The following is a 22,637-nucleotide window of genomic DNA, read 5'->3' on the forward strand; positions in this document are numbered from 1 at the left end:
AAAAACTAATCACTCTGGTCCCTTCATTCGGTTAAACCAGTTATTTTTATCTTGGAGCTCTTTTAGTATGGAATTTACTCAAGTTATGCATTTTGTACACCTGCAGGTCTGCAACATGGAAAATGTGGATCCACTGGGAATTCACACAGGGGAATCGATTGTTGTTGCACCCAGTCAGACTCTAAATGATAAGGAATATAACATGCTGAGGACAGCTGCAATAAAAGTGATACGGCACTTGGGCATTGTCGGAGAGTGTAATATTCAGTATGCGCTGAGTCCTGAATCTGAACAGGTACTTGGGCTTGATCCTTGTGCATTCATTAATCATGTATTGAAATGAAACAAAATAATGAATTTTGTCTGGCATTTGATCTTATAATACCAGAAAGGGGCATTTAAGGTCCTCAAAATGCTGTAAATCTTTCCATGTTGCTGTTACTAAATTTATAAAATGTTATCTCCATTCCTTGATCAAAAGTCACCAATTAAAAATATTTTTCTGTAAATTTTAATGGCTTAAGCACAAATTGCACTGCCTTAAGGTGCCAGCAGCTCTACATTTGGGTCATGATTTAAAACAAAATATATATTCACTGTCTGTACCCTATGTCAAGCACTGGAGATAATGTAAACCTGCAGAAAGAGCTGTTACTAGATTTGATATTTACAGAATTAATTGTAGCATCCTTTCCTCTCAAATTAACAGTAACATGGGATTATTTTGTTACAAGTAGCTATTTTGAATTCATCCAAGGTTAACTAGCAGAGCTGGTCTTTTATGTTCCTTTCCATGTTAACTATAAAGGAGTTTCTTTTCTCGTAAATAAAAGATCATGAAGATAACAGGATATGGTGTTTTAGTTCATTATTTTGTTATTTGGGCAAAATGGTCTTCCAACTGTAAAATTATCTGTAAAATTAGAATAATTAGGCACTTACTCCTAAATTTCAGTTCTTTCTAAATATTCTGCAGATAGTATTTTGAGATTATGCATATAAGTAAATTTATAAGTATATTGGACTTGTCTTTCATTGTCAATTTTAGATGCATTCCTTTGAAGTTGTACTCCAACATTTACCACTGCATCCTCTTTTGTCTTCCAGTATTTTATCGTTGAGGTGAATGCACGCCTTTCTAGAAGTTCTGCTTTGGCCAGTAAGGCAACTGGTTATCCATTAGCTTATGTTGCAGCCAAACTTGGTCTTGGTATTCCTTTGCCTGTCCTAAGGTAAATCCTTCTTTAACAGCAAAAATTTGTATATCAGCAGGAATATTTTGAGTTTAAATTGCTATTAACATTGTTAAATAGTACCCTCAACTTTGTTAAATGTTAACAAAATGGTTCTGTCTATCTTGATGTGAGTACTTGAGGTAAAGTTTTCATCAGACTTTGAACTCTGTTTCTCACTCTGAACCTGATAAGATGCCCTTCTGGACTGAAAAAAAGAGCATTTGCAATAAGTGTATTGGGAGAGAGGTTTCAAGATACTTTATTATTTAAAGTTAATCTCAGTATCAGGATGATGAGTGAAAAATGCATCAAAATGACTAAAAATTCTAATGCAAAAACAAATATTGTCATGGTGCCTCAACGTTCTCCATGAGTTGTTCCATAGAACTTGGTAACCCTTCTTTCCTCTTCCTTTATTAATGTGGAGATAAATTTGTGGCACAGGAAATAAATTTGTAGAATCAAGTTAAATTCGGAAGAAGATGGTTGAAGTAAATTTGCTGAACTCCATCTTTTTGTATACTTGGTGCAGAAATTCTGTGACAAATTCCACAACTGCAAACTTTGAGCCTAGTCTGGATTATTGTGTGGTGAAGGTACCCCGTTGGGATCTCAGCAAGTTCTTGCGTGTAAGCACAAAAATTGGAAGTTCCATGAAAAGTGTTGGTGAGTATAGTTTTGAGCTAATTGCATTTGTCATATAATAGGGTATTTGGCGCTCATGTAGGCTGAAAATCATTTTAGTTTTTAACCCGCTGTTATATTGACAGCAGAATGTAGCTAAAACAAAAACTGCTAAACTATTCCTTAAGTTCCCGGTCTTGAACTGCATAAAAGCTGCCATTTCCATTAGCCATTTATGTTAGGATTCTAGGTATAGGGTGCTGCAGAGTGATAGAACCTTTATGATCGAAAGCCAGAAAGTGAGAATTCAGCTACAATTTGATTTCTTTTACTCAGCACAGCTTAGATTAAGAGAATCTCTCTTTGGTGAAAGAACTGAAGCGGAAACATCCCATAACCTGACAGCAGCTAACAAGGGCTACTAACCTTTAGAGCAAGGTGAACTCTTGCTTCTCTAGTTGCAAGGTGGCTAGTTGGGCTGAAAATGTGTAACGGTTTTTTTTTTAAGAAAAAGGTATGCGTAGATACTTGAGTATATTTGCTGGAATGTTTCTATTAAGGACTTTTCCATTTATGGTATTAAGGAATCGACAATTCATATTTCCTTACGATAGTGGAGGAAGCCATTTGGCCCATTATGACTATGCCAACTCACAGAGGAATGCCATCAATCCCCTTCCCACAGTTATTTCCCTGTAACCTACCCTCTCTCATTTCCACTAACTCCTACATGATTCTCCTGTCAACTGTACTAGAATCAACCTTGAAGTAATCAATTAACCTATCAGCACAATGTTTGGGTGTGGGAGGAAACCGGTTCACCCAGAAAAACCCACAACAGTCACAGGGAGAACATGCAAATGACAGACAATAGCAGCGGAGGTCAAGGTTGAACTCAGGTTGCTGGAACTGTGAAGCATCAGCTGCAGCACTGAGCTGCCGCCTTCAACAAAAGGATAATAAGAACAGGAAACAGTGAAAATAAATATTCAATCAGAACTGTCTAAACTGAGAATCCCATCTGTATAATCTTGTTTCAAAACAGGTGAGGTGATGGCCATTGGTCGTAATTTTGAAGAAGCTTTCCAGAAAGCACTGAGAATGGTGGACGAAAACTGTGTTGGGTTTGATCATACATTGAAGCTGGCTTCTGATGAAGTATGTCAGAAGCTATTTCATCTCAGCCTCCTCCAGAAAATAAGTCCTGATAGTTACAGGCTGTCCCCTGGTTATGAATGCCCGTTTTACGGACACCCCATACATATGAACGAGTTCCCATGATATTAAATTCAAAATTTATATGCATATGTACGATCATGGCAGAACTAATTTCCTCTCTTTCTCCACTTTTAGTAATTGTTCTTATCACTCTTGTGTGCTTTCAATGCCATTCATTACAATACTGTGGAAGTATGGTTACCATATCAAGTGATTTTTATTTTTGTGTGTGTGCATTTTCTGACTTACGGACAAAATCAATTTAAGGTAGTCTGTAAAGATGGAGCCCATTTGTTACCTTGGGATGGCCTGTACTCAGCTTATTTAAGTTATCACAAAGATTTTATTCATAACCTTCTGACAGCTTCTATTTATTATTTGGTGTTCTGAAAGAAACTTAGTTGAGATTTTGCTCTGTATTACTGATGTTGAAGTTGTAAATCAAAATGAATACTGGTGCAGATTTTTGGATGGGGCAAAAGAGTTGATATTTGTAATGACAAAAAGTGGCAAGCTTGAACTTTAGTGAGAACTAAGACTAAACATCACTATTTACAGGAGTTTACTATTATTGCATTATCACAGTAGGCATTGCAATCCATACCAATAGAGGTGTTTTTTTTTCAAAAATCATGATAAGCACCTCAGTAAATCTAGCTCGTGTATTTATAGTTTGCTGCATCGAAGTATTCTAAGAAAGAAGCTTCAGTAATTGCAGTCACCTTTTGCTTTTTACACAGGCCTCCACATAGTTGAGGGTTTACTGTAAATTGGACAAAAATAATTGCCAAAGGTAGCCTTGAGCTTGAACTCTCAGTTTATGTGAGTTGATTTGTTTGAACAATACATAATGGAACTGAATGGGCATTTTTGGATCTGATTTCATGTAATGAGATGGAATTAACTGATGATCTTGAAGGGTCCTCTGAGGAACAGAAATCATAATATAATATTTTATTTCTAGGTTGAGCAAGAAACTTGAGCCTGACACTAGTGTCTGAAACTTAGTCTATTAAAAAACTTATGAAGGCATAGAAGGCAAATGTGGATTTGGGAATTAAAAAGGGGAAGAAACAAAGTGGCTGAGGTTCCAAACACATACTTTGTATTTACCTTCATGGTTAATAAAAGACTAAATATACCCCAGAAATTTTGGAAAATCAGAGGGAGGAACTTAAAATGGTCATTGGCAGCTTATTCACTTTGTAGTGTTGCAGTCAAGGACATTTTGCACATCTTCAGTGCACTGTAAATTAATTAAAATGCAATAAAACAAAAATTAACCTGAACTTATCCTTTTGAAATGACCCTCTTCAAATGAATGATGTTGCCAACAGACTAGCATTTTGTATCCATTCCCTCAACTTGGTTCCATCTGCTATTGGACTTAGTGGTAAATGGAAAGATTTTCTATAGAAATGGTGCACATACTGGTGCTCAATCTGATCCATTCTCACTGTTGTGGTACTGGGCCATTGAAGACCAAACATTCCAGTTGCATCCCTAATGACCATTGTGTGCGTGTGCTACCTTCCTGTATTTCATTTGAGGATATCCAGCTCCCTATGTGCTCTCTCCATGTAAACGATATTCTGTTTTTCTCTCCTTCCTACCTAAATGGATCATCTCACATTATTTCCCATTATGCTCAACTTTCCAAATGTTTGCCCAATTGTTTATCTATATTTCTCTGCAAACTCTTATGCCCTACACAACTTCCTTTCCTGCCATTTTTTTGAAATGTCCTCAGTCCTTTCATCTTGATTATTAATATAAACTGCAAACAGCTGAGATCCCAGCACTGCTTCTGTGAGAATCCACTGATCACTCAATCTAAATGTAAATTTCTATATTATATTTACTCTCCCCCAGAAGCTCCTGAAATTATTAACTAACCTCAGAGTAAAGAACAACACAAGGAAAACTACGTCAGGAAAACCAATGAGACTGAAGGCTGACAAGTTTGCAGTCTAAATTAGCTTGCTACCTGCAGTCTTAAAATAAGTGGCTTACGGAGGTAACTGATGCATTGCTTCCGATCTTCCAAAATTCTTTCAAATCTGGAAAGGTCTCAGTGGTTTGGAAAATCACAGATAAACTGTCCCTATTCAAGAAAAGAACAAGGCAAAGTGAAGAACTAATTGGCCAGGCAGTCTCTGTCAATAGGAAGGTGTTGGAATTCATTTTTAAAGATGAGGATAGCTTAAAACAAAAACCCAGACTGACTATTTCTTGATTGTGTTATGGTAAGAAAATAATGTTTGACAAACTTATTAACATTCTGGTAATGTATTGAGAATGGATAATGCTAAAACAGAAGATTTAAGTTATTTGGATTTCCAGAGGCACTTGCTAAGGTGCCATATTTAAAGTTACTGCGCAAGTTAGGAGCTCATGGCATTGGGAGATATGTTACCATGAATAAGGGGGTTGGCTAACTAATAGAAAATAGGATAAATGGGTTATTTTGAAGTTTGCAAGCATGTACCTAATGGGATGCCGCTGGAATTTGTGCTGTGGCCGCAACTATTTACAATCTGTGTTAACAACCAAGAAACTGATGTAGTACAGGCGCCCCCTGCCCAGGTATGATGGGAGCTGTTTATAACCCAAACATTTTGCAAGTCACAAATGTGGCCACAAATGGAGTTCCCACCTGGCAGAAGATGCTTCCAGTGCTGCAGCGGCAGGCAAATCCATCCCTCTGGTCTCCCAAACACTTGTTCATATGTGCAAGCTGGACGTAAGTCAGGCATTCATAAGCTGGGAAGGGCCTGTGTAGTCAGACTTGCTGAAGTTACAAAGATTGGTGGGAAAAGGAGTTTTGAGAAGTACATACAATTTATGAAAAGATATTGCGGTGGTAAAATAAGTGAGCAAAAATTTGACAGAATATTGCGTCAAAAAATGTGAGATATCCACTTGAAAGGAAGAAAAGAAAATGGTAATATTGTTTAAGTAGGAGCGACAGTCTGCTGACATATAGGGGATGAGGGGTCCTTTTACATGAGCTTGAAAGTAATTAGGAAAGCAACTGGAATGTTGGCCTTTATTGCAAAGTGGATGCAATATAAAAGTAAGCAAGTCATGCAATAGCTATTCAGGGTGTTAGTGAGACCATTCCTTGTGAACAGCTTTCTTTTTCGACCTTTAAGGTGGGCATATACTTAGAAGTAGTTCTGTGGAAGTGCTTTCGGTTGATTGCTAGGATGCAGGGCTCATCTTGTGATGAAAAGTTGGACCTATTTATTGGAGTTTAGAAGAAGTGATCTTATAAAAAATGTGTAATATTCTGGGGAGGCTTGATGCTGGGGAATCTAGAATTAGGACATAGTTTCAGAAAGAAGGATCACCCATTTAACAATGTATTTTTTTTCCAAAAGTTTGAGTATCTTTGGAGTGCAATGGAAGCTGATTTATTGTATACATTCAAGATGTATTTGGATTATTGGGGAATGATGGAGAGTATGCAGGAAAGTGGGAGACCAAGATCAGATCAGCCCTGACCTTACTAAGTGGTAGAGCAGACTCTGTGTGAGGGGAAATGGAGGGTAGCATGGCCTACTGCTCATATTTCTTGTCGTCTTGTATATAATATTGCTATTGCTTTTGGTGGGGGGGGGGGGTGGTAAACCTACCATCTTCTTCAGCCATTATTGTGATGATTGATGCATTCAGGATTCTGCAGTGTAATAGGAATCTTAAGCACAAATTCCCACCTATTTTGCGTGTTAGGTCGCCATTTACATTACCAATTAGAAACCTTAAGCAACAAACCAAGGAAAATATTAAGGTTTTACTTTGATATGTACTTATTCCTTTAAGTGGTCAAACATTCAAAATATTTTTCTTGTACATTGTCTTAATTTCAGATTAATTGCTTGATTATTTATTGATTTTGCTCCTAGGATCTTGAAACCCCAACAGATAAGAGAATTTTTGTCCTAGCTGCAGCCTTGAAGGCAGGTTATAAAATTGACCGTCTCTATGAATTGACCAAAATTGACAAGTGGTTTCTTCATAAAATGAAGAACATTGTGGAATACTCAAAGAAGCTCGAGTTGTACACCAAGGATGAAATGCCTCGTCATGTTCTTCTGAAAGCTAAATGTCTTGGTTTCTCTGACAAGCAGATTGCAATGGCCATTCAGAGGTGGGTAACCGAACAATTTGCATTGAGTTTATAATGTGGATTATAAAACCCTTGATTAAAGTTGTGATCCTTCAAATATGGTCTTTACCACTCATCAATTTTAGTAGTGGGATGGTCAACTCGACCTTTTGTTTTTGATCGCACAGACTTCTAAGGAAATTGTGTTGTATGAAATGTTGTGAATTTTTCCAGTGGTGCTATGGGAAAAATTGAGGCAGGCTGTCTTTGCATGGTTTGAATTATGACTTTTTTTGGTTTTTGAATCTGCTGTTTACTAGCTTGGTCTGTATTGCAAGACTTGAAGATCGCAGGTTGCCTTTGGCTTAAATTTTAATTACTGATAATATAGACTGGCATTACTTTGACCAAACATTGTCTAATAAGGTCACTAGTTTGAAAGGAAAATCAGAATTCAATATCCATATTGGTATATTACCTTAGTCGCCGTCTTTTGCTGGGAGGTTGGGGAGATCAAAAATTCTTTTTGTTTCTTCTTTCCCCTTAAGTAATGACCTGTTCAAGATCTGTGTCCTTGTTGTAGTTGCCAATAAATTGCTTTGATTGTCTCTTCTTAGTACTGAGCTGGCAGTAAGACGATTGAGACAGGAATGGCAAATCCTTCCGGTGGTGAAACAGATCGATACAGTAGCAGCAGAATGGCCCGCTCAAACCAACTATCTCTATTTGACGTATAATGGTGAAGAACATGACCTCGACTTTACCAAACCTCATGTGATGGTGATCGGTTCTGGGGTATACAGAATAGGAAGCAGCGTCGAGTTCGATTGGTGTGCTGTTGGATGTATCAAGCAGTTGCGCAAGGTTAGCCTTCAAAATTGCTTTATTGGCAAACAGGCACGTCAGGTTTTCAAGGAACTAAAAAGGAAATGTAGCTTCAGTTTATCATGTTTCAGATAATGTGTGATAAATGCTGTACTCAATACCACATTTTAGGAGTTGCTTCACTGTAAAGCTGAAGGGTAAATGATACTGCTCTTGAGAGGTGGGTTGATGGCTGGAGGTGAGCACTTTCTGCTTCCACCACTCTCCCTCATAAGAACAGCAGGCAAGGACAAGGGGATTTTCAGTTTGCAGGTTAGCTGACTGATCATCTTTCCTGTCATCAGTTCACATTCCCAGATGATCAGAATAATGTTGAAGAATGAAAATCCAGTTAACATGAGAAGTTCTAGCTGTTAATGTACTCCTTTATAAGTAATGAATTAGTAGGTAATTTTTAATTTCTAAAATTTAGTTTTTGCACAATCAACAACTATGAAAGCAAAGATTGATATTTGGAGTTGAATGTAGTACCAATATTCGTGCTTTTCCCTACCAACTCAAAGTTTCAGTATTTGATTTAACAGCAGATGTATTTCATTGGAGCTCAGCATTCTTGAAAACTGAAATGCCTTTAAACTATGCTTCATTCCATACAGATGGGTTACAAGACAATAATGGTGAATTATAACCCAGAAACGGTCAGTACAGATTATGACATGTGTGATCGGCTTTACTTCGATGAAATATCTTTTGAAGTAAGTTACTTTTCAAAGTAGTCTATGCCCTCTGATTCTGGTTGTCTTCCTTTTGTTACAGATATAATAATTGTATTGATGCATTTAGTATTTGGGAAAAAAATTATTCAAGTAAAAAATTAATGGCTAAAAATTGTATCTTTTTGAGACTATTCAGTTGATTTTAATAGTTTATATTTGGGTTTGTGAGATGTTTTATTTTGTCATAGCACTTTTTGTAATGTGTATAAAATGGCTGCACATAAATTCTTCTAAAACCTGGAATTATTCCTGATTTTGTTTTTAGAAAGGCATTTTTCAAACTTCATGCTGTAAACTTTCCAGTCTCTTTATTATAAGTGATGTGGAGCAGTTTCCGTGATAGAAATTGTTCCTTCCACCATGTTCTTCCCATTGTATTTGCTATACAAAAAGTGCAAAACTTACTCCAGCCATGATAAGTTGCATCTGATATGAGCTGGAATGGAGGAACATGATTCTGTGTAATTATACGTACAAGTCTTCCCCAGGATACGGCAGAGTTCCATTTCTGTGAACTGTTTACAACTCGAACAGTCCACGGGTCAGAAGTGCAGCCGTGAACGGAGTTCCCACCAGCAGAAGATGGCTGCAGCCCTGCAGCAGCTGGTATATCCGTACCGCTGGTCTCCCAAACACTCATTCACATGTACAGGCTGTACATAAGTCAGGCATTTGTTAGCTGGGGAGGACCTGTACATCACTTCTTGAGTGCCCCTTTATAAATGTTCTGCAGTCTCACAAACTTGGGTGTGATGTTGCACTGAAATAAGATATCTTTATTAGTCACATGTATATCAAAACACACAGTGAAATACATCTTTTTGCATAGTGTTCTGGGGGCAGCCTGCAAGTGTTGCCACGTTTCCGGCGCCAACATAGCATGTCCACAACTTCCTAACTCATACACCTTTGGAATATGGGAGGAAACTGGAGCACCTAGAGGAAACCCACACAGACACTGGGAGAATGTACAAACTCCTTACAGACGGTGGCCGGAATTGAACCCGGGTCGCTGGTGCTGTAAAGCGTTACGCTAACCGCTACACTACCATGCAGAACAAAGATCTATATTTCAGGCCCTTGCCTTTGTTAACTTGGGTGATATCATCTTGTTAGATGTGGGGCTGCAGGACATGGATTTTGTGTACTGGGCTGGAAATGGAAAATCCAAGCTACTAATCACTGATCATATGATTGACCTATGTTATGAAATAAAATGATTTTCTTTTATCTGTTGGAGCTTTAGATATTGAGCCCTCATGTTTACAGGCAAAGCGTTTTGTAGTTTTCGTAAAGTCACATTTCATATTGAGTTTCCTTCAGGGTAAGAGAATATTGTCATCCCAGAATTATGGTTCTAAATGGAATGGTGCCATATAACATCAAGGAGTGATTCTGCTCGTGCAGTTGCTTGTCTGTCCACAACTGAAACAAAGTAGATACTTTATAATGTTTTTATATTGGGACCCAGGTACCTTTCCCAGGTTGTTTTAAATTCTGATTTTTTCCAACACTTGTTTAGGAGATACCCAGTTTTTTTTCATGACTTAACCATGACAGTTAACAGCCTGCCTTGTCTCAGAATGCTCAAGTTGATTGCTTTGTGCTCGGTATCATGTTATCAATTTCTTAATCCAGTCGTTCATACAAAGGATTTTGACAGAAGTGTTTGGCAAGGGGCTGTCCAATTACTACAAGGGGTGGTGGGGAGGCAATATTTAGGAAGTGTCAGCTTTGCTAAAATATTTGTATTAATATTTTTTTCAGGTAGTGATGGATATTTATGAACTGGAAAATCCAGAGGGTATAATCTTGTCAATGGGTGGGCAATTGCCAAACAATATTGCAATGGACCTTCACCGTCAGCAATGCCGAATCCTGGGCACATCACCAGAATCCATTGATACAGCTGAAAATCGCTTCAAGTTCTCCCGAATGCTGGATACAATTGGTATTAGCCAGCCACGGTGGAAGGAACTGTCAGATACAGAGGTGTGTGCGCAATCTGGTGATTGCAAGCAGTTAAACCATGCAAAGTGCCAGTTAATTCGCTTGAATATTGAGATCAGTATTTGAAGGGTTGTAGGTTGTTTTCTTGTCTTCTAACCTATAAAATTGAATTGCAAAACTTAAAATGTCTCTTCTCTTTCTGTAGTCCTCCAAGGAGTTTTGCACAAAAGTTGGATATCCATGTCTCATCCGCCCGTCTTATGTGCTGAGCGGGGTTGCTATGAATGTCGCTTATTCTGACAGTGACCTGGAGAAGTTCCTCAGCAGTGCAGTTGCTGTTTCGAAGGAACACCCTGTTGTCATTTCCAAATTCATTCAGGAAGCCAAGGTTAAAAAGACTTCTTTTTCCTGATTCTGAATTACCTTGCACCTCAAATGCATTGCTGGTACTTTGTGACTTATCCTGATTTATTGTTTTCATTCATTGTACTTGAAGCAGAATTCGTCCCTAGTTTCTGTCTATCAGAAATCTTGTGTGTTTTACATTATATTCATTCTCTATCAAGAGATCTTGCATATGCAATGATATCTTCTTATAAAATCAACAAAAATACACTATGGAGAAATATTTTTTTAAAGTTGCGATTTCCAATAGAAGAATATCAGTGCTCACGTTAGCTAATGATCCCTGAAGTCTGTTTTGAAAATATATTTTCATCTGCATGAGTCAACTGGTTGAGTTCATCATTTAGTTTTTGATAGTATGGATCTGATTTCTGACTTGGAAGCCTGCATTTTGGAAATGTATTTTAAAAGCCGAAGGCTAATGCGAAATATGAGCTTTAAGCTATGTGAGTAGGGTGAATCAAAGGAATTGATTTGATTTGTTGGATAAAAGCTGGCATAATGAAGCTCCACGTGATTACTGCAGTTTTTCTTTATTATTACTTAAGTTTAATTTCAATGCTTAAAAGATAAATTATTGGAGGAACTCAGCAGGTCGAGCAACAACAAAAGGATGTTCAACATTTTGAGTCAAAACCCTGCATCAGGATTGAGTGTAGAAGGAAGGTAGCTAGTACATAAAAGTGAAAAGGAGGGACTGCGATAGACTGGGGGGGAGGGGGGGGAGTGATGGTCAGATACTTCTTGACTTTTTGAGTTCTTCCAGCAGTCTTTTTTTTGCTGCGGCATCTACAGTCTCTTGCGTCTCAGTTTCATTGTAATCTGGTGAAACTCTGTGTACTTAGCAGTGGTGAACTGGCATAGCACAGTAAAATTGTTACCGTTTCAAATGGAGTTTGGATAACTTATACAGGTACTTTTGTAATAAAGATGCACATTTTTGTCTTATGCAGGAGATTGATGTGGATGCAGTGGCCTGTGATGGAGTAGTGATAGCAGTAGCTATTTCGGAGCATGTAGAAAACGCAGGGGTCCACTCTGGAGATGCTACACTGGTAACTCCACCACAGGACCTAAACCAGAAAACAACAGAAAGAATCAAAACCATTGTCTGTGCAATTGGGCAGGAGCTGCAAGCCACTGGACCTTTCAATCTTCAGCTCATTGCAAAGGTCAGATCCTCATTTAAATAATTATTAATTGAATTGTTTGAATTAAATGAGTTAGGCCAAGTATCCTCCTTAATCTTTTTATTCTAGATGTAATTGGATTTAATTGACTCCTCTGTAGGTATTGAACTTAAGAAAAACAAGAAAGAATAAGTCTATACTGCTGCATTTTGTGATTTTTGTCAAAGTGAAAGACATCAGTGCTGAAATTCTTGGTTATTTATGTTCAACATTTTACATGGAAACTTGTAGTTTTGGGATATATTGTTCACTTTAAGCACTCAAATCGACATAAGACCTTCTGATATTGGAGACGCATGCTTCATGTATGTGTTTCAATCCCAATTTTGCAAAAATGGTCTCTGCTGCATCAGTTCAATTTTTTTCTTACATTTCTCACACCAGCCAATTTGACACCCCTTGGAGTATCCACAAAAACTCCATCAAGTCAGTGCAAAACCAATTTGCTTTAAGACCTTCTGCAGGCAGATTAGGCTAGCGTCAAGCAAAAGGACTTCTGGTTAGCGCACCACCCCATCACTTAAATGATTTTCTGAAATACATAATTATATTTATAAATACCTTTAGTTTTGTAATGTGAAAATATTGCATCAATAGTCAAATACAAGATGTGAGTGATTAACTTTTAAGTATTCTTTGCATTAGATGGAATACAACATGGATTCTGGGCTCTCCTGACACATTGCTGTTTAAGTGCATGGTGTGGTTTGCAACTAAACCATGAGGTTCAGCAAGATTCCAAGTCTGATCTTTTTTTTGTTTCTGTTTCTCTCCTCTCTCCTTCCCCCATCACCCCCTTTCCTGATCTTGCTGAATTTGCTATGTCAGCTTGCCCATTGATGGGGTCAATACTGTAGTGGCTATCATTTGGATTCGAGACCAGAAAATAGCTTTGTTATAGAAAAGGCTTATAAGAATTGAGAAATCGCTTTCAGAAAAGCAATACCGTGGAAGTTTGTGAGTCAGACTAATAGACAAGCTTGCACAACATCATAAGAGATTACAAAAATAAATCACAAAATGGTGGTGAAGAAATTTATTCAAAAAAATTATTTATTTTTGGGGATCTGGATGTAGATTCCAAAGCCAGCATTTATTGCCCATCTCTAATTGCCTTTGAGAAGGTGATGGAGAGCTGCCCTCTTGAACCATTGCAGACCTTTTGATGAAGGTATTCCTACCATGCTGTTCGGTATGGAATACCAGCGTTTAGACCTAGTAACAATGATAGAACACTGCACACCATTGTAAAACAGCAATGTATCAGACTGGAATGGAGCCTGTCGATGACAGTGCTTCTGTGTGTCTGCGTAACGTTTGCTCCTCATCAATAAAGGTTGCCGTTTGGGAGGTGACTTTGGAGTAGCTCAGTAAGGTCAGCCTTTCCCAGAGCTATGTAGTCTCTTTCACCTGTCACAGCATCGAGCCTTGAGTAGTTTCAAGGTTAATCATGCCTTGAAGTCCATAATTTTTGTTTTTTAGTATCAGTCCAGTAACATAAACCTGTATTGTATAGTTTAATGTTGGTGCTTTAATTTGAAATGTTGCTTTGGAATTAATTTTTATTCTTGATAACCTCATGAATAATTATATAAAAGTTATAAGTAGAGTTAGAACGTAGAACAGTACAGCACAAGAACAGACCCTTCAGCCCATGATGTTGTGCCAAACTAATTAAACTAGTAATTAAATGCCTAACTAAACTAATCCCTTCTGTCTACACAATGTCCATATCACTTCATTCTCTGCACATTCAGCTCTTGAACACCTCTATCATATTTGCCTCCACCACCACCCATGGCAGTGCATTCCAGGCACCCACTACTCTCTCTCTCAAAAAAAAACTTGCCCTATACATCTCCTTTGAACTTACCCCCGTCACCGTAAATGCATGCCCTCTAGTATTAGACGTTTCAACCCTGAGAAAAAGATACCGGCTGTCTACTCTATGCCTCTCATAATCTTTTAAACCTCAATCAGATCTCGCCTCAGCCTCTGCCACTCCAGAGATAACGACCCATGTTTGTCCAACCTCTAATCCAGGCAGCATCCTGGTAAACCTCTCTTGTGAGTTGATGAGGTTAATGCATTTGATGTGGCCTTCGTGGGGAGCTTGGATAAAAATGTGGTGGAGAAGAACTTGCAGAGAGAGCCGTGGGTGGAACAAGAGAACTGCTCTGGAAGAGTGCTTGTAGGGTCATGATGAACCGAATGAACTTGTGTGGTGTTACCACTCCATGACTGTAGCATTAGGGAATGCGTGTGCTTTTTCTTAAAATAAAATGATGGTGTGAAGAACTTTCGAACTACTTTGGCAGGATTGTAGTACAGATATTACTCAATCATTTGTCCAAATTCTCTCGTTTAACTTAGTCCACTGAAACAAGGGATCAGTCATACATTCCTCCTTTTGTGCTGCCTTCCAAGTACTTTTCATGACTAGAATTTAAAAGAATATGGAAGATTTATCCAGAATATTATACAGCTTCAATTTGTTTGTTTAGACTCTGCTTTGGCACTGTAGCTCAGAATTCTGATTACATACTTATGGCCATTCACTAAGTATGTCTCCTATTTTATTTTCCCATCTACAGGATGATCAGCTCAAGGTGATAGAATGTAATGTGAGAGTTTCGCGTTCCTTTCCGTTTGTGTCAAAGACACTTGGAGTGGATATGATAGCCCTGGCTACACAAGTCATAATGGGTGAAGAAGTTGAGCCTGTAGGACTAATGAGTGGTTCAGGAATTGTAGGAGTAAAGGTAAACTGATGTTAGTGATAATTGAATTGGAGAATAGTAATATTTCTTCTGTGCTGATTGCCTTTCAGTGCAGTTTTGCTATTCCCTTTAAAATGCTAAAATGCTAGTTGGATGTAAACTAACTGACATTTGATTTAAGGAAGAGTAGCCTTGTTTAGATTGTGAATTTACATTGGAAACACTTCTTTTGCTGCACTATACTTAACAAACAAAAGTAAACTATTTTTAGCAGTCTTTTAAAGGGAATAACAAAAATGTCTTTGCCACTATAACAACTTGTGTAAATTATGAAGTACAATTCAGTTTTAGTAATAATTATTAAATTATGAGCTGAAACACTGGTTCATTGGCAACCTGAGCTTGAAATGTTGCTGGATGTAAAAAAAAAAGTGGATCTTTCCTAAGTTCATCAAAAGAAATTATGGGACACATTGTTATGGTTTAGCCTTTGAAACCAAGATTGTTAGTTTGTAATCAAGAACTTTTTGTTGTAATGATGCCAATGGAAAACTTAGCTAGATATTTGAACTAATTATAGGGAAAATGTTTTACTTCTGAGAAATCCTGAAATAAAAGCAGTGCTAGGCGTAGTCAGTAAATCTGGCAGCAACAAGCAGCCTGAAATCTTGGGTTGGTATCACATATAATGAAAGGTAATACGGTCACTACTGCCTAATGCACTGTGTATATCCAGCTTTCATTAAATGAATATCCAGTGAATAAAATCGAAACAGGCCATTTATTAAGATATGATGATAGCTTTTGAAAATTTGGGTGGTTGTGTTCTTGAGTCTTTTTTTTGATGAACTGTTAAACTTGCTGTGGTGAAGTCTCATTTTGTGTGTATGATCTCATTTGTAGGTGCCTCAGTTTTCATTTTCTCGACTTGCTGGAGCAGATGTGGTATTGGGTGTGGAAATGACAAGTACCGGAGAAGTGGCCTGCTTTGGAGAAAATCGTTATGAGGCTTATCTCAAGGCCATGTTGAGCACTGGCTTTAAAATACCAAAAAACAATATACTACTTTCAATCGGCAGCTACAAAGTAAATACAGCTTAGAAGAAGTATTTTTGCCAAGATATAATAACTTGTACTTGCACTGTAGATGTTAAAATTGCACTGATGTTCCTTGATTTTGAAAATGATAAGCATTTCTTTGGTGGAGGTGTGCAGCACGATAAAATTCTGATAATCCGCTATCTAGCCATTCTGAAATCCCAAGGATTCAGCATCTGGTGATGCCTGTCCACTTGCTGAAATCCTGGTTCCCACACTCCTTTTAAACTTACCAGGTTCATTGGAAAACTTATTATTCCACTGTGTAAAAGAAAAATTATTCCTTTCTTTCATATATATATATAGATTAAAAAAGTGAATTAAAAGTGTTTTGGAGTGGTAATAGAATAACATCTGAGAGACTGGAAAATCTACTAGTCCAACATCACCAGACTCCTGAATGTGCTGGATTAAAGGAGTTTTACTGTTACCATGGCAAAAAAGATCGCATATGCTAGTTGTTTCTGTAAATTGGTTTCTCATGCACTTTCGATAACGAGAACATATAGAAAGCAGAAATAAGATAACTTTGACATTAAGAAAAGATTCAGCCTAGGGCAAGTGGTGGTACTCCACACTGAGTTGGACAGTTGTGGGTTCTTGCCCTGCTTTGATCACCTGCTCTAGGCTGACATATCAAAAGGTTGCAGTGCTACAATATTTAGTGTACTGAAACAGCATTGTATTCCTTTTGAGGTGGATATACCTGGTAAAGGAAAGCAGGAGAAGTATCCTGGCAGATATCAGTTCCTCAACCAGGATCACCATAATAGTACTGATGCAGGATCTTGACCCAAAGCATCGACCAGCCCCTTACCTCCCCAGATCAGCTTAGTTTTGCTCCAGATTCCAGCATCAGGAGTCTCTTGTGTCATGAAAATAGTTAATTATCCAGTATCTATTTGTGCGACATAAACTTACACTGCAGGTTCCTATATGATCACACTTCAACACTATTTCCTGGGAACCACTTTGGCATCCGGATGATGTGAAAGTTTCTTGGTATTTGCACAATTTTTTTTTGAGGAATAGCTTTATTTATCTATAATAAATGCTTCTTGTCCCTTTCTTTATTTTTCATTTTAATTTAAGCTTTTTTGATAACGAGCCTTTCTAATGGTTTTCAGTTGTAAATTTAATTATTCCAACTGTTTGTATTGAGCTTGACTTGTAAATTGAGCTGCAATTTACAGAAGCTGTAATTTGAAGATTTGAGAGGTTTTTGTTTTCAAATTCTAGAATAAGAGTGAGCTGCTATCCACAGTCCAGTCTTTGGAGCAACTTGGGTATAGTCTGTATGCAAGTCTGGGCACAGCAGATTTTTATACTGAGCATGGCATTAAGGTAAGTATTGTGTGTATGTATATGTGTCTGAGACCGAGAAAGAAAACGTGTGCTATTTTTACATTATTGTATCTGTGGTTAAGAATGGGGCATTTGGCATAATATTTGAAATGAGATAAATTAATTCCTCAAATAAAATTCACTAGAAAAATCAAGAACTTGGTATATAATAACTTCTTTGGGGGAAACTTATGAATAGCTGGTAATGTTAGTAAAACTTTGCCCTGATTAGTGTAACAGGTCCCTTCCACTTCATGCTGTTGTCTCAATTAAAGCTGACAGCATGGAAAAGTCTGGCATAACTTGTCACTTTCTCTGTTGACCTATGTACCTCTGTTTCAAGGTTGCTTAAGACATTGATTTTAATTTTAAATGAGTTGAAGCTGTACTAGGACAATAATTTTTATACAAATACAGGAAGTCCCCAGATTACGAACAAGTTCCATTTTTGAGTCTGTTCGTAATACGAATTTGTATGCAAGTTGGAACAGTTATGTACAGTTCACATCAAGCGTCAATTAGTCAAATGTTTGTCTTAGTATATATTGTACCTAAAACATCATAAATATAATAATGCAGTGATAATAATAATGATCATTTTTGGATGCCTTATGCCTTAAAGTAGTCCGCCCATTCATTAGTACGAACCATTGTGTGTAACTCGGTTTTTTTTAAATAATAGGCTTTACGGAGGTCGGTTCATAAGTACAGGCGTTCAGAAGTTCGGGACTTCCTGTATACTAATTTTTTTTTAATGAATTTTACATGTTAAGTTGCCAGTAAACTCCTGTTTTTTTTGATCTTGTTAAATAGCATTCCCAGGTAAAATGCAGCGTGAATGTCCCCAGTAATGTGCTTTTATCATCACCCAGGAAGAGATACCTTAAAGGCAAGTGGTAATTATGCACAATTTTGTGCCTCAGAGGAATCTCCACCACTAATTTGTTTTGGACCTATCAGTCAAATTTCAGAAATATAACTTGCAGCTGGTGGAAGAAAGTCTTCCTGAATTCTGGTCCTAATGTTAAAATTCTCCTCAAATACCTTTATCAAATCATCAATGCATGAAGGTTTTGCATGAGTAATTGACTTTTGTCCTTGGATTTCTTTGCAGATTAAGGCAGTGGATTGGCCATTTGAAGATAGTGATAATGGTTGTCCTTTGAAAGAGAGGCAAAGAAGTATTGTGGACTACTTGGAAGAAAATCACTTTGACTTGGTTATAAACCTCTCCATGAGGAACTCGGGAGGAAGACGTCTTTCTTCATTTGTTACCAAGGGCTATCGTACCAGGCGATTAGCTATAGATTGTTCAGTTCCATTAATTACTGACATCAAGTGCACTAAACTGTTTGTTGAGGCAAGTTGTTTGATAGTGTTTGGCTTGTGAAAGTGGAATACTTTTAATTTATCTTTCAGCTTCATAGATCAAAAGGGAAGTGCATGCTGTATAACTACTTCAAACGGTATCTCTTTCTCTCTCTAGGCTTTACGACTGGTTGGTACTTCTCCTCCAGTGAAGACTCTCATAGATTCCATGACGTCTCACAAACTAATTCGCTTACCAGGTAATGGCAATTATTACTTTGCTTTTTACACTTTTTAATTAGGATTAGAACACTGGGCATTGTGTCTGAAGAATTAGTAATTTTGGTTAGTAATTCATGTTTGAGAAACAATGTAGTTTGGAAAAGAGTAAAAACATATTGTGCATGCTGTAAGATTTTAAAAATAAAACTTTGTTGTTGATGTGCTTTGCATTTTAAGGTTTGATTGATGTCCATGTACACCTCCGGGAACCAGGTGGAACACACAAAGAGGATTTTGCTTCTGGCACTGCTGCAGCTTTGGCAGGAGGTATTACTATGGTGTGTGCTATGCCCAACACAAACCCACCAGTCACAGACCAGACCTCATTTGCCCTTGTACAGAAGGTAATTAATACTTTTTTTTTAGTGCAGGTTCATGTCTATTGAGCATCTTTTTTGAGATCCAGTCACATCTTAGGGCAAACACTGTGGATGTTAAAAACTGACATATTTTGCTTATGGTGTTTTTTGTGATGTCATCAAATTATCAGTTAAATTTTTCTTTGTGCATACCACAGGCAAATTGTGCAATTGATTGAGGATATTGGTTCCATATGGTACCAGAAGAATTACTAAATCTTCCATCCTTTTTGGCAAAATTAAGATACAATATATGCATTTAGTCTTAGGATGGGTGGACCCATGTTAAACTGGTTAAAGATTGGATTTCTTTTTGTTGAAGTAAATGTTGTTGGTCATGGCTAACTTGTTTTAATTGACAAAATGTGTTCCCTCCAGTTAGCAACTACGAGTGCACGGTGTGATTTTGCATTGTTTCTGGGAGCATCTTCAGACAATGCTGATGTTCTACCATTGATTAGCAATTCAGCTGCTGGTTTGAAGATGTACTTAAATAACACTTTTTCAACACTCAAAATGGATAATGTATCCTTATGGATGGAGGTATAGTAGATTTTATTTTTCCAGTTTTGCAAGAACTCGATTCTGTTCTTCATGCCGCCTTTTTATGGTTTAAGTAGAGCTCAATAATGTAAAGGAGTAGTTCCCATATTCAGATTAAGCATGAATTTTTTGGAAGACTCACTGATTTGTTTTGTAAACTTTCCTGCATGGCTCAGGACCTCATTGACTGATATTCCAGAGTAATTGGGGGAGGGTGCTTTGTTGTTTAAATGGTACAGTGCAGTAACTTTATTCACTATTTGGGAGCTAATTATTCACTATTAGTCCTGGAATTTTGAAGTTGATAATGGATTCTCTGTTCAATGCCCTGCCACAAACTTTTGGTCATATCATGAAACTTCCAATTGTCTACAGACTGCCTTCCTTCCCCATCTTACCCAAGCATCCATTGCTTTTAAGATGATATATATTTGCTCCAATCTATCAAATTTGTTTTTCCATTTTACAAAAAATCTCTTGTGGGATGAAATGTTTCAGACAGCTCTAAAAGTTTATGAAACACTCTAAAATAAGACCAACATTGTTTGTTTTCATTCCATTTCACCGGAGCTAATAGAGAAGCACACTGATCCTCTGTTTGGATCAGGGGTTTGGGGTATAATTAAAGTATGTTTTAAATGAAATCTCTCACTATGCCCATATTTTGGAAAATAGCAAATATCTCTACTTACATGTATTTTTGTTGCCTGATTTGATTTTAAATATAATTACTTGTCATTTTCAGCATTTTGAGAAGTGGCCAAAACATCTGCCTATAGTTGTGCATGCAGAAAGGCAGACTGTAGCGGCCATTTTAATGGTTGCACAGTTACATCAGCGTCCTGTTCACATATGCCATGTAGCTAGAAAGGAGGAGGTAAGTAAACTTGCCTAACTGCACTTCTGTCATATATTAATCAAATAAGCCATGCGTTTTTAAGATTTTTTTTTAAAATCAGAATCGTTTATTATCACTTACTTGTACGTCATGAAATTTGTTGTTTTGCGGCAGCAGATGATTTAACAAGTGAATCGTATTAAATTTTATAGTTTGAAATAAAATGTAACTGATCATTTATATCAAAGCCAAATCTCACTATTTGCAAAATGGGGACAGGATCCATTGGAGTTTTCTTTTGGGGAAATAAGAAACTGAAATAAATATCAACTTGTCATTTGTGTGAGCTGTAAATACTTGAATTTTGTGGTTTTGGCAGTAGCATGGTACAAAATAGGTATAGATTTTACAAAGACCAAGTTATGGCCACCTCTTACCAAAAGGGCTTTGGATAGGAGCCATGGAAGCCCAAAGCTTTGGCATACACGGGTGTAATCGCTACATTGGTGTAGTCAACAAACTGGGTGCAGATTAGCTTTTTTTTCAAGGTGACTTTATGATTCAAGTTTCCACAGAAGCTCATTTACATAGAACATAGAACTCTACAGCACAGTACAGGCCCTTTGGCCCACAGTGTTGTGCCGATATCTTATCCTGCTCTAAGATCTATCTGACCCTTCCCTCCCACATAGCTCCCTATTTCTCTATCATTCATGTGTCTATCTAAGAGCCTCTTAAAAGTCCCTAAGTCCCTAATGTATCTGCCTCTGCCACCGGTACGTTCCACGCACCCACCACTCTGTTTAAAAAAAACTTACCCCTGACATCCCCCTTATACCTTCCTCCAATCACCTTAAAAATTATGTCCCCTTGTGTTAGCCATTGTTGCACTGGGGAAAAGTCTCTGACTGTTCACTCAATCTATGCCTCTTATCATCTTGTACACCTCTATCGAGTCATCTCTCATCCTCCTCCTCTCCAAAAAGAAAAGCCCTAGCTCGCTCAACCTATCCTCATCAGACATGCTCTCCAATCCAGGCAACATCCTGGTAAATATCCTCTGCACCCTCTCTAAAGCTTCCACATCCTTCCTTTAATGAGACAACCAGAACTGAACACAATACTCCACAAGTGTGGTCTAACCAGAGTTCTATAGAGCTGTAACATCACCTCACGGCTCTTGAACTCAATACCCTGCTGGACATGGACCGCAAGATCCATCTGTTTCTCCACACTGCCGAGAGTCCTACCATTAACCTTGTATTCTGCCGTCAGATTTGATCTCCCAAAGTTTATCACTTCACATTTTTCTGGGCTGAACTTCATCTGCCACTTAGCCCAGGTCTGCATTCTATCTACAGCAACCTTCTACACTATCTACAACACCACCAACCTTTGTATCATCAGCAATCTTACTAACCCGCCCTTCCACATCCTCATCCAAGTCATTTATAAAAATCACAGAGCAGGGGTCCCAGAACAGATCCCTGCGGAACACCACTGGTCACCGACCTCCAGGCAGAATACGCTCCATCTACCACCACCCTCTGTCTTCTATGGGTGAGCCAGTTCTGAATCCACACAGCCAAGTTTCCCTGGATCCCGTGCCTCCTGACTTTCTGAATGAGCCTTCCATGAGGAACCTTATCAAATGCCTTACTAAAATCCATGTACACTACATCCACTGCTCTACCTTCATCAATGTGCTTTGTCACATCCTCAAAGAATTCAGTCAGCTTGTGAGGCACAACCTGCCCCTCAGTGCCATGCTGACTGTCCCTAATCAGCCTATGCTTCTCCAAATGCCCATA

The 22,637-nt window shown here is 37.9% G+C and overlaps 1 protein-coding gene across 2 annotated transcripts in view; it reads left to right on the top strand.

Annotated features, from left to right (window-relative positions):
• cad (carbamoyl-phosphate synthetase 2, aspartate transcarbamylase, and dihydroorotase) overlaps window positions 1-22,637 on the top strand; it is an 82,798-nt gene that overhangs the window by 25,697 nt on the left and 34,464 nt on the right. For both annotated transcript variants that reach the window (XM_052024727.1, XM_052024728.1), the window contains exons 13-30: window positions 107-295; window positions 1,108-1,232; window positions 1,768-1,901; window positions 2,905-3,017; window positions 6,986-7,230; window positions 7,806-8,052; window positions 8,670-8,768; window positions 10,557-10,781; window positions 10,945-11,127; window positions 12,098-12,316; window positions 14,929-15,096; window positions 15,958-16,140; window positions 17,392-17,496; window positions 18,611-18,856; window positions 18,983-19,064; window positions 19,264-19,430; window positions 19,824-19,988; window positions 20,734-20,865. In XM_052024727.1, coding sequence (XP_051880687.1) covers window positions 107-295; window positions 1,108-1,232; window positions 1,768-1,901; window positions 2,905-3,017; window positions 6,986-7,230; window positions 7,806-8,052; window positions 8,670-8,768; window positions 10,557-10,781; window positions 10,945-11,127; window positions 12,098-12,316; window positions 14,929-15,096; window positions 15,958-16,140; window positions 17,392-17,496; window positions 18,611-18,856; window positions 18,983-19,064; window positions 19,264-19,430; window positions 19,824-19,988; window positions 20,734-20,865 — 3,027 coding nt within the window. The remainder of the gene's footprint in view (window positions 1-106; window positions 296-1,107; window positions 1,233-1,767; window positions 1,902-2,904; window positions 3,018-6,985; window positions 7,231-7,805; window positions 8,053-8,669; window positions 8,769-10,556; window positions 10,782-10,944; window positions 11,128-12,097; window positions 12,317-14,928; window positions 15,097-15,957; window positions 16,141-17,391; window positions 17,497-18,610; window positions 18,857-18,982; window positions 19,065-19,263; window positions 19,431-19,823; window positions 19,989-20,733; window positions 20,866-22,637) is intronic.

This window comes from Pristis pectinata, chromosome 10, assembly GCF_009764475.1.
Source record: "Pristis pectinata isolate sPriPec2 chromosome 10, sPriPec2.1.pri, whole genome shotgun sequence".
Classification (NCBI taxonomy): domain Eukaryota; kingdom Metazoa; phylum Chordata; class Chondrichthyes; order Rhinopristiformes; family Pristidae; genus Pristis; species Pristis pectinata.